A 16,753-nucleotide genomic window follows, 5' to 3' on the forward strand; every position below is an offset into this window, starting at 1 on the left:
TTAGTGGTTACAGAACGCTCAGATAAAGCAGCTGGCTTAGTGTTTACAAAATGCTCAGAGGAGACAGCTGGCTTAGTGTTTACAGAACGCTCAGAGAAGGCAGCTGGCTTAGAGGTTACAGAACCATCAGAGGAGACAGCTGGATTAGTGGTTACAGAATGCTCAGAGGAGGCAGCTGGCTTAGTGGTTACAGAATGATCAGAGAAGGCAGCTGGCTTAGCGGTTACAGAACGCTCAGAGGAGGCAGCTGGCTTAGCGGTTTCAGAATGCTTAGAGGAGGCAGCTGGCTAAAAGGTTAAAGAACGCTCAGAGAAGGCAGCTGGCTTAGTGGCTACAAAACGCTCAGAGGAGGCAGCTGGCTTAGAGGTTACATAAAGCTCAGAAGATGCAGCTGGCTTAGTGGTTACAGAACGCTCAGAGGAGGCAGCTGGCTTATGTTTACAAAACGCTCAGAGGAGACAGCTGGCTTAGCGGTTACAGAACGGTCAGAGAAGGCAGCTGGCTTAGTGGTTACAGAACGCTCAGAGAAGGCAGCTGGCTTAGCGGTTACAGAACGCTCAGAGGAGTTAGCTGGCTTAGTTGTTACCGAATACTCAAAGGAGGCAGCTGGCTTAGTTGTTACAAAATGTTTAGAGGAGGCAGCTGGCTTAGCGGTTACAGAATGCTCAGAGGAGGCAGCTGGCTTAGTGGTTACAGAACGCTCAGAGAAGGCAGCTGGCTTAGTGGTTCCTGAACGCTCAGAGGATGCAGCTGGCTTAGTGGTTACAGAACGCTCAGAGGAGGCAGCTGGCTTAGAGGGTACAGAAAGCTCAGACGAGGCAGCTGGCGTAGTGGTTACAAAACGCTAAGAGGAGGCAGCTTGCTTAGCGGTTACAGAACGCTTAGAGAAGGCAGCTGGCTTAGCAGTAACAGAACGGAGAGAGAAGGCAGCTGGATTAGCGGTTACAGAATGCTCAGAGAAGGCAGCTGGCTTAGCAATTACAGAACGCTCAGAGGATTCAGCTGGCTTAGTGGTTACAGAATGCTCAGAGGAGGCAGCTAGCTTAGTGGTTACAGAACGTTCAGAGGAAGCAGCTGGCTTATCGGTTACAGAATGCTCAGAGAAGGCAGTTGGCTTACTGGTTACAGAACGCTCAGAGAAGGCAGCTGGCTTAGTGGTTCCTGAACGCTCAGAGGATGCAGCTGGCTTAGCGGTTACAGAACACTCAGAGGAGGCAGCTGGCTTAGTGGTTACAGAACCCTCAGAGGAGACAGCTGGATTAGTTGTTACAGAACCCTCATAGGAGACAGCTGGCTTAGTGGTTACAGTACGCTCAGAGGAGGCAGCTGGCTTAGAGGGTACAGAAAGCTCAGACGAGGCAGCTGGCTTAGTGGTTACAGAACGCCCAGAGGAGGCAGCTGTCTTAGTGTTTAGAAAACGCTAAGAGGAGGCAGCTTGCTTAGCGGTTACAGAACGCTTAGAGAAGGCAGCTGGCTTAGCAGTAACAGAACGGAGAGAGAAGGCAGCTGGATTAGCAGTTACAGAATGCTCAGAGAAGGCAGCTGGCTTAGCAATTACAGAACGCTCAGAGGATTCAGCTGGCTTAGTGGTTACAGAATGCTCAGAGGAGGCAGCTAGCTTAGTGGTTACAGAACGTTCAGAGGAGGCAGCTGGCTTATCGGTTACAGAATGCTCAGAGAAGGCAGTTGGCTTACTGGTTACAGAACGCTCAGAGAAGGCAGCTGGCTTAGTGGTTCCTGAACGCTCAGAGGATGCAGCTGGCTTAGCGGTTACAGAACGCTCAGAGGAGGCAGCTGGCTTAGCGGTTACCGAACACTCAGAGGAGGCAGCTGGCTTAGTGCTTACCGAATGCTCAGAGGAGGCAGCTGGCTTAGTGGTTACAGAACGTTCAGAGGAGGCAGCTGGATTAGTGGTTCCAGAACGTTCAGAGGAGGCAGCTGGCTTAGCGGTTACAGAATGCTCAGAGGAGGCAGCTGGCTTAGTGGTTCCAGAACGCTCAGAGAAGGCAGCTGGCTTAGTGGTTCCTGAACGCTCAGAGGAGGCAGCTGGATTAGTGGTTCCAGAACGTTCAGAGGAGGCAGCTGGCTTAGCGGTTACAGAATGCTCAGAGGAGGCAGCTGGCTTAGTGGTTCCAGAACGCTCAGAGAAGGCAGCTGGCTTAGTGGTTCCTGAACGCTCAGAGGATGCAGCTGGCTTAGCGGTTACAGAACGCTCAGAGGAGGCAGCTGGCTTAGCGGTTACAGAACACTTAGAGGAGGCAGCTGGCTTAGTGGTTACAGAACCCCTTTAGAGGAGACAGCTGGATTAGTTGTTACAGAACGCTAAGAAGAGGCAGCTGGCTTAGTGGTTACAGAACGCTCAGAGAAGGCAGCTGGCTTAGTGGTTCCTGAACGCTCAGAGGATGCAGCTGGCTTAGCGGTTACAAAACCCTCAGAGGAGGCAGCTGGCTTAGTGGTTACAGAACGTTCAGAAGAGGCAGCTGGCTTAGTGGTTACATAACGCTCAGAGGAGGCAGCTTGCTAAGTGTTTACAAAATGCTCAGAGGAGACAGCTGGCTTAGTGGTTACAGAACACACAGAGGAGGCAGCTGGCTTAGCGGTTACAGAACACTCAAAAGGAGGCAGCTGGCTTAGTGGTTACAGAATGCTCAGAGGAGGCAGCTGGCTTAGTGGTTACAGAACACTCAGAGGATGCAGCTGGCTTAGTGGTTACAAAAAGCTCAGAGGAGGCAGCTGGCTTAGTGGTTACAGAACACTCAGAGGATGCAGCTGGCTTAGTGGTTACAAAAAGCTCAGAGGAGGCAGCTGGCTTAGTGGATACAGAACGCTCAGAGGAGACAGCTGGCTTAGTCATTACAGACCGCTCAGAGGAGGCAGCTGGCTTAGTAGTTACAGAAAGCTCAGAGGAGGCAGCTGGCTTAGTGGTTACAGAACGCTCAGAGGAAGCAGCTGGCTTAGTGTTTACAGAATGCTCAAAGGAGGGAGCTGGCTTAGTGGTTACAGAACACTAAGAGGAGGCAGCTGGCTAAGTGGTTACAGAAAGCTCAGAGGAGGCAGCTGGCTTAGTGGTTAAAGAATGCTCAGAGGAGTCAGCTAGCTTAGTGGTTACAGAATGCTCAGAGGAGGCAGCTGGCTTAGTGGTTACAGAACGCTCAGAGGAAGCAGCTGGCTTAGTATTTACAGAACGCTCAGAGGAGGCAGCTGGATTATTGGTTACAGAACACTCAGAGGAGACAGCTGGCTTAGTGGTTACAGACCGCTCAGAGGAGGCAGCTGGCTTATGGGTTACAGAACGCTCAGAGGAGGCAGCTGACTTAGTGGTTACAGACCGCTCAGAGGAGGCAGTTGGCTTAGTGGTTACAGAATGCTCAGAAGAGGCTGCTGGCTTAGGGGTTAAAGAACGATCAGAGGAGGCAGCTGATTTAGTGGTTACAGACTGCTCAGAGGAGGCAGCTGGCTTAGTGGTTACAGAACGCTCAGAGGAGGCAGCTGGCTTAGTAGTTACAGAATGCTCAGAGCAGGCAGCTGGCTTAGAGGTTACAGAACGCTCAGAGGAGGTAGCTGACTTAGTGATTACAGAACGCTCAGAGGAGGCAGCTGGCTTAGTGGTTACAGAACGCTCAGAGGAGGCAGCTTGCTTAGAGGTTACAGAACCCTCAGAGGAGACAGCTAGATCAGTGGTTACAGAATGCTCAGAGGAGGCAGCTGGCTTAGTGGTTACAGAATGCTCAGAGGAGGCAGCTGGCTTAGAGGTTACAGAAAGCTCAGAGGAGGCAGCTGGCTTAGTGGTTACAGAACGCTCAGAGGAGGCAGCTGGCTAAGTGTTTACAGAACGCTCAGAGGAGGCAGCTGGCTTAGCGGTTACAGAATGCTCAGAGAAGGCAGCTGGCTAAGCGGTTACAGAACGCTCAGAGAAGGCAGCTGGCTTAGTGGTTACAGAATGCTCAGAGGAGGCAGCTGGCTTAGCGGTTACAGAATGCTCAGAGGAGGCAGCTGGCAAAGCGGTTACAGATTGCTCAGAGAAGGCAGCTGGCTTAGCGGTTACAGAACGCTCAGAGAAGGCAGCTGGCTTAGCAGTTACAGAACGCTCAGAGAAGGCAGCTGGCTTAGTGGTTACATAACGCTCAGAGGAGGCAGCTGGCTTAGAGGTTACAGAAAGCTCAGAGGAGGCAGCTGGCTTAGTGGTTACAGAGCGCTCAGAGGAGGCACCTGGCTTAGTGTTTACAAAACGCTCAGAGGAGGCAGCTGGCTTAGCGGTTGCAGAACGCTTAGAGAAGGCAGCTGGCTTAGCAGTTACAGAACGGAGAGAGAAGGCAGCTGGCTTAGCGGTTACAGAACGCTCAGAAAAGGCAGCTGGCTTAGCAGTTACAGAACGCTCAGAGGAGTCAGCTGGCTTATCGGTTACAGAATGCTCAGAGGAGGCAGCTGGCTTATTGGTTACAGAACGTTCAGAGGAGGCAGCTGGCTTATCGGTTACAGAATGCTGAGAGGAGGTAGCTGGCTTAGTGGTTACAGAACGCTCAGAGAAGGCATCTGGCTTAGTGGTTCCTGAACGCTCAGAGGATGCAGCTGGTTTAGCGGTTACAGAACGCTCAGAGGAGGCAGCTGGCTTAGTGGTTACAGAACCCTCAGAGGAGACAGCTGGCTTAGTTGTTACAGAACGCTCAGAAAAAGGCAGCTGGCTTAGTGGTTAGAGAACGCTCAGAGGAAGCAGCTGGCTTAGTGGTTACAGAATGCTCAGAGGAGGCAGCTGGCTTAGTGATTACAGAACGTTTAGAGAATGCAGCTGGCTTAGTGGTTCCTGAACGCTCAGAGGAAGCAGCTGGCTTAGCGGTTACAGAACGCTCAGAGGAGGCAGCTGGCTTAGCGGTTACAGAACACTCAGAGGAGGCAGCTGGCTTAGCGGTTACAGAACGCTCAGAGAAGGCAGCTGGCTTAGTGGTTCCTGAACGCTCAGAGGAAGCAGCTGGCTTAGCGGTTACAGAACGCTCAGAGGAGGCAGCTGGCTTAGCGGTTACAGAACACTCAGAGGAGGCAGCTGGCTTAGCTGTTACAGAACGGTCAGAGAAGGCAGCTGGCTTAGCGGTTACAGAACGCTCAGAGAAGGCAGCTTGCTTAGCGGTTACAAAACGCTCAGAGGAGTCAGCTGGCTTAGTGGTTGCAGAACGCTTAGAGAAGGCAGCTGGCTTAGCAGTTACAGAACGGAGAGAGAAGGCAGCTGGCTTAGCGGTTACAGAACGCTCAGAAAAGGCAGCTGGCTTAGCAGTTACAGAACGCTCAGAGGAGTCAGCTGGCTTAGTGGTTACAGAATGCTCAGAGGAGGCAGCTGGCTTATTGGTTACAGAACGTTCAGAGGAGGCAGCTGGCTTATCGGTTACAGAATGCTGAGAGGAGGTAGCTGGCTTAGTGGTTACAGAACGCTCAGAGAAGGCATCTGGCTTAGTGGTTCCTGAACGCTCAGAGGATGCAGCTGGTTTAGCGGTTACAGAACGCTCAGAGGAGGCAGCTGGCTTAGTGGTTACAGAACCCTCAGAGGAGACAGCTGGCTTAGTTGTTACAGAACGCTCAGAAAAAGGCAGCTGGCTTAGTGGTTAGAGAACGCTCAGAGGAAGCAGCTGGCTTAGTGTTAACAAAATGCTCAGAGGAAGCAGCTGGCTTAGAGGTTACAGAAAGCTCAGAGGAGGCAGCTGGCTTAGTGGTTACAGAACGCTCAGAGGAGGCAGCTGTCTTAGTGTTTATAAAACGCTCAAAGGAGGCAGCTGGCTTAGCGGTTACAGAACGCTTAGAGAAGGCAGCTGGATTATCAGTTACAGAACGGAGAGAGAAGGCAGCTGGCTTAGCGGTTACAGAACGCTCAGAGAAGGCAGCTGGCTTAGCATTTACAGAACGCTCAGAGGAGTCAGCTGGCTTAGTGGTTACAGAATGCTCAGAGGAGACAGCTGGCTTAGTGGTTACAGAACGTTCAGAGGAGGCAGCTGGCTTATCGGTTACAGAATGCTCATAGGAGGCAGCTGGCTTAGTGATTACAGAACGTTTAGAGAAGGCAGCTGGCTTAGTGGTTCCTGAACGCTCAGAGTAAGCAGCTGGCTTAGCGGTTACAGAACACTCAGAGGAGGCAGCTGGCTTAGCGGTTACAGAACGGTCAGAGAAGGCAGCTGGCTTAGCGGTTACAGAACGCTCAGAGTAGGCAGCTGGCTTAGCGGTTACAGAACGCTCAGAGGAGTCAGCTGGCTTAGTGGTTACCGAATGCTGAGAGGAGGCAGCTGGCTTAGTGGTTACAGAAGGTTCAGAGCAGGCAGCTGGCTTAGCGGTTACAGAATGCTCATAGGTGGCAGCTGGCTTAGTGGTTACAGAACGCTCAGAAAAGGCAGCTGGCTTAGTGGTTCCTGAACGATCAGAGGATCCAGCTGGCTTAGCGTTTACAGAACGCTCAGAGAAGGCAGCTGGCTAAGCGGTTACAAAACACTCAGAGGAGGCAGCTGGCTTAGTGGTTACAGAACCCTCATAGGAGACAGATGGCTTAGTGGTTACAGAACGCTCAGAAGAGGCAGCTGGCTTAGTGGTTACAGAACGCTCAGAGAAAGCAGCTGGCTTAGTGTTTACAAAATGCTCAGAGAAGACAGCTGGCTTAGTGGTTACAGAACGCTCAGAGGAGGCAGCTGGCTTAGAGGTTACAGAACCATCAGAGGAGCCAGCTGGATTAGTGGTTACAGAATGCTCAGAGGAGGCAGCTGGCTTAGTGGTTACAGAATGCTTAGAGAAGGCAGCTGGCTTAGAGGTTACAGAAAGCTCAGAGGAGGCAGCTGGCTTAGTGGTTACAGAACGCTCAGAGGAGGCAGCTGGCTTAGTGTTTACAGAACGCTCAGAGGAGGCAGCTGGCTTAGCGGTTACAGAACGCTCAGAGGAGGTAGCTGGCTTAGAGGTTACAGAATGCTCAGAGGAGGCAGCTGGCTAAGAGGTTAAAGAACGCTCAGAGAAGGCAGCTGGCTTAGTGGTTACAAAACGCTCAGAGGAGGCAGCTGGCTTAGAGGTTACAGAAAGCTCAGAGGAGGCAGCTGGCTTCGTGGTTACAGAACGCTCAAAGGAGGCAGCTGGCTTAGTGTTTACAAAACGCTCAGAGGAGACAGCTGGCTTAGCGGTTACAGAACGTTTAGAGAAGGCAGCTGGCTTAGCGGTTACAGAAAGGTCAGAGAAGGCAGCTGGCTTAGCGGTTACAGAATGCTCAGAGAAGGCAGCTGGCTTAGCGGTTAAAGAACGCTCAGAGGAGGCAGCTCGCTTAGTGGTTACAGAATGCTCAGAGGAGGCAGCTGGCTTAGTGCTTACAGAACGTTCAGATGAGGAAGCTGGCTTAGCGGTTACAGAACGCTCAGAGGAGGCAGCTGGCTTAGCGGTTACAGAACACTCAGAGGAGGCAGCTGGCTTAGCGGTTACAGAACGGTCAGAGAAGGCAGCTGGCTTAGCGGTTACAGAACGCTCAGAGAAGGCAGCTGGCTTAGTGGTTCCTGAACGCTCAGAGGAAGCAGCTGGCTTAGCGGTTACAGAACGCTCAGAGGAGGCAGCTGGCTTAGCGGTTACAGAACACAGAGAGGAGGCAGCTGGCTTAGCGGTTACAGAACGGTCAGAGAAGGCAACTGGCTTAGCGGTTACAGAACGCTCAGAGAAGGCAGCTGGCTTAGCGGTTACAGAACGCTCAGAGGAGTCAGCTGGCTTAGTGGTTACCGAATGCTCAGAGGAGGCAGCTGGCTTAGTGGTTAGAGAACGTTCAGAGGAGGCAGCTGGCTTAGCGGTTACAGAATGCTCAGAGGTGGCAGCTGGCTTAGTGGTTACAGAACGCTCAGAAAAGGCAGCTGGCTTAGTGGTTACTGAACGCTCAGAGGATCAAGCTGGCTTAGCGTTTACAGAATGCTCAGAGGAGGCAGCTGGCTAAGCGGTTACAAAACACTCAGAGGAGGCAGCTGGCTTAGTGGTTACAGAACCCTCATAGGAGACAGCTGGCTTAGTGGTTACAGAATGCTCAGAAGAGGCAGCTGGCTTAGTGGTTACAGAACGCTCAGAGAAAGCAGCTGGCTTAGTGTTTACAAAATGCTCAGAGGAGACAGCTGGCTTAGTGGTTACAGAACACTCAGAGGAGGCAGCTGGCTTAGTGGTTACAGAACACTCAAAAGGAGGCAGCTGGCTTAGTGGTTACAGAATGCTCAGAGGAGGCAGCTGGCTTAGTGGTTACAGAACACTCAGAAGATGCAGCTGGCTTAGTGGTTACAAAAAGCTCAGAGGAGGCAGCTGGCTTAGTGTTTACAGAACGCTCAGATGAGGCAGCTGGCTTAGCGGTTACAGAACGCTCAGAGGAGGTAGCTGGCTTAGAGGTTACAGAATGCTCAGAGGAGGCAGCTGGCTAAGAGGTTAAAGAATGCTCAGAGAAGGCAGCTGGCTTAGTGGTTACAAAACGCTCAGAGGAGGCAGCTGGCTTAGAGGTTACAGAAAGCTCAGAGGAGGCAGCTGGCTTCGTGGTTACAGAACGCTCAAAGGAGGCAGCTGGCTTAGTGTTTACAAAACGCTCAGAGGAGACAGCTGGCTTAGCGGTTACAGAACGTTTAGAGAAGGCAGCTGGCTTAGCGGTTACAGAAAGGTCAGAGAAGGCAGCTGGCTTAGCGTTTACAGAATGCTCAGAGAAGGCAGCTGGCTTAGTGGTTAAAGAACGCTCAGAGGAGGCAGCTCGCTTAGTGGTTACAGAATGCTCAGAGGAGGCAGCTGGCTTAGTGCTTACAGAACGTTCAGAGGAGGCAGCTGGCTTAGCGGTTACAGAATGCTCAGAGGAGGCAGCTGGCTTAGTGGTTACAGAACACTCAGAGAAGGCAGCTGGCTTAGTGGTTCCTGAACGCTCAGAGGATGCAGCTGGCTTAGCGGTTACAGAACGCTCAGAGGAGGCAGCTGGCTTAGCGGTTATAGAACACTCAGAGGAGGCAGCTGGCTTAGTGGTTACAGAACGCTCAGAGGAGACAGCTGGCTTAGTGGTTACAGAACGCTCAGAAGAGGCAGCTGGCTTAGTGGTTACAGAACGCTCAGAGGAAGCAGCTGGCTTAGTGTTAACAAAATGCTCAGAGGAGACAGCTGGCTTAGTGGTTACAGAACACTCAGAGGAGGCAGCTGGCTTAGTGGTTACAGAACACTCAAAAGGAGGCAGCTGGCTTAGTGGTTACAGAATGCTCAGAGGAGGCAGCTGGCTTAGTGGTTACAGAACACTCAGAAGATGCAGCTGGCTTAGTGGTTACAAAAAGCTCAGAGGAGACAGCTGGCTTAGTGGTTCCTGAACGCTCAGAGGAAGCAGCTGGCTTAGCGGTTACAGAACGCTCAGAGGAGGCAGCTGGCTTAGCGGTTACAGAACACAGAGAGGAGGCAGCTGGCTTAGCGGTTACAGAACGGTCAGAGAAGGCAACTGGCTTAGCGGTTACAGAACGCTCAGAGAAGGCAGCTGGCTTAGCGGTTACAGAACTGTCAGAGGAGTCAGCTGGCTTAGTGGTTACCGAATGCTCAGAGGAGGCAGCTGGCTTAGTGGTTAGAGAACGTTCAGAGGAGGCAGCTGGCTTAGCATTTACAGAATGCTCAGAGGTGGCAGCTGGCTTAGTGGTTACAGAACGCTCAGAAAAGGCAGCTGGCTTAGTGGTTACTGAACGCTCAGAGGATCAGGCTGGCTTAGCGTTTACAGAATGCTCAGAGGAGGCAGCTGGCTAAGCGGTTACAAAACACTCAGAGGAGGCAGCTGGCTTAGTGGTTACAGAACCCTCATAGGAGACAGCTGGCTTAGTGGTTACAGAATGCTCAGAAGAGGCAGCTGGCTTAGTGGTTACAGAACGCTCAGAGAAAGCAGCTGGCTTAGTGTTTACAAAATGCTCAGAGGAGACAGCTGGCTTAGTGGTTACAGAACACTCAGAGGAGGCAGCTGGCTTAGTGGTTACAGAACACTCAAAAGGAGGCAGCTGGCTTAGTGGTTACAGAATGCTCAGAGGAGGCAGCTGGCTTAGTGGTTACAGAACACTCAGAAGATGCAGCTGGCTTAGTGGTTACAAAAAGCTCAGAGGAGGCAGCTGGCTTAGTGTTTACAGAACGCTCAGATGAGGCAGCTGGCTTAGCGGTTACAGAACGCTCAGAGGAGGTAGCTGGCTTAGAGGTTACAGAATGCTCAGAGGAGGCAGCTGGCTAAGAGGTTAAAGAATGCTCAGAGAAGGCAGCTGGCTTAGTGGTTACAGAACGCTCAGAGGAGGCAGCTGGCTTAGAGGTTACAGAAAGCTCAGAGGAGGCAGCTGGCTTCGTGGTTACAGAACGCTCAAAGGAGGCAGCTGACTTAGTGTTTACAAAACGCTCAGAGGAGACAGCTGGCTTAGCGGTTACAGAACGTTTAGAGAAGGCAGCTGGCTTAGCGGTTACAGAAAAGTCAGAGAAGGCAGCTGGCTTAGCGTTTACAGAATGCTCAGAGAAGGCAGCTGGCTTAGTGGTTAAAGAACGCTCAGAGGAGGCAGCTCGCTTAGTGGTTACAGAATGCTCAGAGGAGGCAGCTGGCTTAGTGCTTACAGAACGTTCAGAGGAGGCAGCTGGCTTAGCGGTTACAGAATGCTCAGAGGAGGCAGCTGGCTTAGTGGTTACAGAACACTCAGAGAAGGCAGCTGGCTTAGTGGTTCCTGAACGCTCAGAGGATGCAGCTGGCTTAGCGGTTACAGAACGCTCAGAGGAGGCAGCTGGCTTAGCGGTTATAGAACACTCAGAGGAGGCAGCTGGCTTAGTGGTTACAGAACGCTCAGAGGAGACAGCTGGCTTAGTGGTTACAGAACGCTCAGAAGAGGCAGCTGGCTTAGTGGTTACAGAACGCTCAGAGGAAGCAGCTGGCTTAGTGTTAACAAAATGCTCAGAGGAGACAGCTGGCTTAGTGGTTACAGAACACTCAGAGGAGGCAGCTGGCTTAGTGGTTACAGAACACTCAAAAGGAGGCAGCTGGCTTAGTGGTTACAGAATGCTCAGAGGAGGCAGCTGGCTTAGTGGTTACAGAACACTCAGAAGATGCAGCTGGCTTAGTGGTTACAAAAAGCTCAGAGGAGACAGCTGGCTTAGTGGTTCCTGAACGCTCAGAGGAAGCAGCTGGCTTAGCGGTTACAGAACGCTCAGAGGAGGCAGCTGGCTTAGCGGTTACAGAACACAGAGAGGAGGCAGCTGGCTTAGCGGTTACAGAACGGTCAGAGAAGGCAACTGGCTTAGCGGTTACAGAACGCTCAGAGAAGGCAGCTGGCTTAGCGGTTACAGAACGCTCAGAGGAGTCAGCTGGCTTAGTGGTTACCGAATGCTCAGAGGAGGCAGCTGGCTTAGTGGTTAGAGAACGTTCAGAGGAGGCAGCTGGCTTAGCGGTTACAGAATGCTCAGAGGTGGCAGCTGGCTTAGTGGTTACAGAACGCTCAGAAAAGGCAGCTGGCTTAGTGGTTACTGAACGCTCAGAGGATCAGGCTGGCTTAGCGTTTACAGAATGCTCAGAGGAGGCAGCTGGCTTAGCGGTTACAGAACGCTCAGAGGAGGCAGCTGGCTTAGCGGTTATAGAACACTCAGAGGAGGCAGCTGGCTTAGTGGTTACAGAACCATCAGAGGAGATAGCTGGCTTAGTGGTTACAGAACGCTCAGAAGAGGCAGCTGGCTTAGTGGTTACAGAACGCTCAGAGGAAGCAGCTGGCTTAGTGTTAACAAAATGCTCAGAGGAGACAGCTGGCTTAGTGGTTACAGAACACTCAGAGGAGGCAGCTGGCTTAGTGGTTACAGAACACACAAAAGGAGGCAGCTGGCTTAGTGGTTACAGAATGCTCAGAGGAGGCAGCTGGCTTAGTGGTTACAGAAAGCTCAGAGGAGGCAGCTGGCTTAGTGGTTACAGAATGCTCAGAGGAGGCAGCTGGCTTAGTGGTTACAAAAAGCTCAGAGGAGACAGTTAGCTTAGTGGTTACAGAACGCTCAGAGGATGCAGCTGACTTAGCGGTTACAGAATATTTAAAGGAGGCAGCTGGCTTAGTGGTTACTGAACGCTCAGAGGAGGCAACTGGTTTACTGGTTACAGAACGCTCAGCGGAGGCAGCTGGCTTAGCGGTTACAGAACGCTCAGAGGACGCAGCTGGCTTAGCGGTTACAGAACGCTCAAAGGAGGCACCTGGCTTAGTGGTTACAGAACGCTCAGAGGAGGCAGCTGACTTGGTGCTTAGATTGGGTGCTAAATGTTCCAAGTGTCTCTCATAGAGGGAACATTCTCATGAGTGGCAACAGGCTTCCCCTCTCAGCAGACATTGCACCCAATTTGCATGGGAGACAACACTGTCTCAGAGTCTTCCTTGAAGGCACACTCTTTGCCGGTGTCTCCTCACACTGTGGTATCTTTCCTCGCGACACCCACTATGCACATAGACTGGTGGCACGCAATACTACATTTCCCCTGTAGTGGTCGCTGCAGAAAAAATGGGTTCTTGGGAGCAGTTCTTATATTAATGGGGTGTGATGGGACACATAAAGGGGTGTTAGAGAGCATGCAGAACAGCGTTCAGTAAAGCAAGGCTCACCTGTTGCAATAGTGATGGAGAGTAGGAGGCAGACGTTCAGTACAGTCCTCATGGTGGCACAGGGATGGATTGCAGTGGACCAAATCCTTGTTCCTTTGTGTTGCCTGGTATTCAATAGGACTAGTATTTATACCAACCTGCAAGGAAGATGTCTCAGTTTATATTGCCACGCCAAGAGATTACAGAACTACATATTAAGTGGTCACGTTGGTACAGTGTGGAGGTGTAAATGTCCTCATAAACTGCAGGGAAACCTTCCAGAATTGTGAAATCTAATTTACACTTCTCCTGCCATTGCCAAGACTCTACGTTGCGGAGCAACCCTAATAGCAAATTATTGGCCAAGATTTAATGTATTCAACCCACACCAAGAAGGACACAAACACCCATCCTTAGGAGGCTAACTAGGGCACCAGCAATACCCGTGAGTCTGGCTGACACATATGGCTGAAGCCCCACTCGGGGCAGTGGCCAATAAACTAAGGAATCATTTTCAAAATCCTTCGTGGGTTCTTGGTCACGTGTGTTAGCTGGACCGGCTTTTCTAAAACGATATACATACGAAAAAAACTTAAAAATCACCCAAAAAACTTCCGGTTTCGGCGCCAGCATGGTCGGACGCACTGAGTAGAGCTCCTCTCCGACTGGCTCTGCATACCACTGTTCCATAGCAATATTAGCAAAACCCGGACCGATCGGGACCTTGTCTCCCGTCGAGGGTGCATGGACCGGTTTTTAGTGACCATGGGGAGCAGAAATAAGCAAAAAAAACTGCAGAAAGCGACACAAGCGCTCGCATTGCCGAGCGAAATGGTGGACCTGCACCCGTCCCTACCGCTATCTAGTGAAGATCCTCCTGCATCTCTTCATGATGAAACGAGTGGAGATGGAGAAAAACAATATACAGGAATAGACTATAAAAGTTTTGCGCTGGAAGTAGCGGCGCGAATTCTACCGGACTTGCAAGAGTCATTGGCCACCACAGTGTCAGCTTCCCTGGCGCACCTGCAGCAAGATATAGCAGAACAAGGCCGCCGGATTGAATCGGTGGAAGAAAGAGTCCGTGCGCTGGAAGAAGCGCAGGCTCAAAGCCAGGCTATGTGTTCTCTACTACAAATAGAGAATAAACAGATGAAGGCCAAAATAGAGGATTTGGAAAATCGTTCCTGCAGGAACAACTTATGTTTGGTGGGAGTTCCCGAATCGGTCCCTGCACATGATCTTGTGGCCCTCTGTGAAAAAGATTTACCAATTGCCCTGCAAATTTCAGCGGCATGCAAAGTGGAAAGAGCCCACAGAATAGGTCCGACGCCGCCACCACCAGCCGACCAGCGAAAGGGAGGATCGCAAAACTATACAGCTCTGACCCAGAGACCAAGACAAGTGATAGTTCGATATCTGGACTATTCCGATAAAGCGTCGATCCTGCGTGCGTATAAGAAACGGAGGGACCCACTTGAGATAGGAAGCTCCCGAATCCTTCTCTTTGAGGACATTTCTGTAGATGTGGCAAAATGCAGAAGGGAGTTCTCGTCAATCTGTTCCAGTCTCTACCAAGAGCAAATCAAATTTGCGCTGATTTACCCTGCAACGCTGAAAGTTCATTCGCCAGACGGCCAATTACTCACCTTCCAAGACCCGAAGATAGCTCGTCGAGATCTGCAGCAGTTTATACCCAAGACCTGATGAGGAAACCCAAGCTTATAGCTGTTAAAGAATAAAGAGGCAACTAAAGCCCAGAAGAAGGAAAATTTTAGTCCTCACCTGAACTCTATTTTTTAGGAGACTCTGGGTAATGTTGCGGGGTACTGTTCCTTTAAGGGGGATGTTGATGTGTTGCTTACATGTTCTTCCTAGTTAAGAGCCAAGTTTGTTGAGGGCAGAGTTTATGTACAGTGTGTCCCTGTTGGGGGGAGGAGATTATGCTGGGAAGAAGTGAAGTTTATATTTACTAGTACATATGGCCCAAAAATGTTTTTTTTGTTAAGGTTAACTCATGTTGTATGTTGGGGGAACGGAGGGAGGGGGAGGGAAGTTCGAAAGTTACTCATCTCGACTGGGATACTATGCGTCAGCCAAGTAACTTAGCAGGGGCAAGATGACGAAGATAGTTACTTGGAATGTCAAAGGATTGAGGTCTCCCCAAAGGCGCGTGATGATACTTAGACACCAGAAACGCTTAAGGGTAGATATAGCCTTACTTCAAGAGACCCACTTAGACAGGAAAGATTTCCCTCGCATGCATAAATTGTGGGTAGGACAGGTTTTAGGCTCCCCACCGTCGGGCAATAAAGGAGGGGTATTGATGTTGATTCACAGATCCCTAAAATGCCAGGTTTCTTCCGTAAAGGAAGATATAGAGGGAAGATGGTTACATGTGGTTCTGCAATTCCCAACAGAATCTCTAAGCATCTACAATATATATGGGCCAAATGCAGCTAACAAAGAGTTCTTCAATTCTATGAGAGTTTTGATCATGCAGGATACAGCTTCTCATAAAATTGTAGCAGAGGACGTGAATTCAGTTATGTGTCATGATGAGGATAGACGTAATGTAAAGGGTAAACGTATATCACCTCGTCATAGAGATAAAATCTTGAATACAGTAGTAAATGACCTAGGGCTTTATGACGCATGGCGAGTTAAACATTCAGAGGACAGGGAATATACTCATTTTTCCCTAGTACATGACTCCTGGTCCCGCTTGGATTATTTTCTGACTTCTGAACTACTATTACCCAAAATTCGAGAGGTGGAAATAGGGGAGCTGGTGATATCTGACCACTCCCCTGTGATCATAGAAATTACAGATAGTATCCCAAGGGGTAAGGATTTTTTGTGGAGATTTCCATCAGACCTAGCCGCAAATGAGAAATTCGCAGAAATGCTAAAGCATTGGTGGATGGAATATTGGGACAATAATTCAGATTCAGGGGATGTACAGTTGATATGGAGAGCGGGAAAAGCAGTCCATAGGGGCAATATTCTAGCTTACGTAAAGCTTACTTAAGAAGACTACAGCACAGAAGCTTAGGGTATTATCATCCGCGTTAAAAGATTCGTACACTGCCCACCAAAGAAACCCCTCGGAAAGTACTAAAAAAGAATGGCTAGAAAAGAAGCTAGAGTATGAGCATTGGTTGAGGCAAAAGGAGGAGCTGGAGGGTAAAAGACGTGAAGCAAGATATTTCAAATATGGAAATAGATCTGGGAAACTGCTGGCCTCATTAGCGAGAGGAATACGCCCATCCACACATATCACAGGTTTAAAAAATAATAGGGGTGTTCTATGTCACCAACCACAAGAGATAGTGGGTATCTTGAGCGACTTTTACAAGTCTCTTTATTCTGGAGATGAGAAGAGGGATACACAAGGGGTAGGGTAGGATGGCTGAACTCTTTGAATTTGCCAAAAATATCACAGGAAGATCTGTTGACACTGAATAGGCCTGTTATGAAGGAAGAGGTAATGGAGGTAATTAAGAAATCGAGTAATGGGAAGGCCCCAGGCCCTGATGGTTATACTAATGAATTCTCTAAAGTCATGGCACAGGATGTAACTAAAGTACTCACAAAACTGTATAATGACATATTGCAAGGGCAGCCGATACCAATTGATATGAATACAGCCTATATTAAGGTTTTACCCAAGGAAGGGAAAGATAGCACGTTGGCAGCGTCATATCGTCCCATCTCTCTTATAGATAACGACCTAAAGTATCTTTCTAAATTGCTTGCCGATAGACTTGCAAAATTTTTACCAAAACTTACATCACCTCATCAAGTGGGATTCATACAGGGCAGGTCAGCTGTATACAACATTAGGAAGATAATGGCGTTATTAGATGATATCAAGGCCAATCCACAACTTCACTCATCCCCAGCTTTACTAGCTATTGATGCCGAGAAGGCTTTTGATAACGTGAGCTGGGGCTGGCTAAACGACGTATTGGACGCCATGGGGTTTTCAGGTGAATTCCGTGCATATATTACACCTTTGTACAGCACTCCGATGGCTAGGGTGGCTATTCCGGGTTTTTTATCGGATCCCTTTCAGCTTCAAAAAGGCACCAGACAAGGGTGTCCGCTATCTCCCTTACTCTTTAATATTGCATTAGAACCGCTTTCAAAGGCTTTGAGTGCGAACGATTTAATTAGGGGAATACCCATTGGGTCTC

The 16,753-nt window shown here is 50.1% G+C and overlaps 1 protein-coding gene across 1 annotated transcript in view; it reads right to left on the reverse strand.

Annotated features, from left to right (window-relative positions):
• Window positions 1-12,733, reverse strand: part of LOC120991434 (phospholipase A2 inhibitor and Ly6/PLAUR domain-containing protein-like) — a 29,847-nt gene extending 17,114 nt beyond the window's left edge. Inside the window, exon 1 of the mRNA XM_040420254.1 lies at window positions 12,576-12,733. Coding sequence (XP_040276188.1) covers window positions 12,576-12,627 — 52 coding nt within the window. The 5' untranslated portion in view covers window positions 12,628-12,733. The remainder of the gene's footprint in view (window positions 1-12,575) is intronic.
• Window positions 12,734-16,753: the final 4,020 nt, after the last annotated feature.

This window comes from Bufo bufo, chromosome 1 (genome assembly GCF_905171765.1).
Source record: "Bufo bufo chromosome 1, aBufBuf1.1, whole genome shotgun sequence".
In the NCBI taxonomy this organism is placed as follows: Eukaryota; Metazoa; Chordata; class Amphibia; order Anura; family Bufonidae; genus Bufo; species Bufo bufo.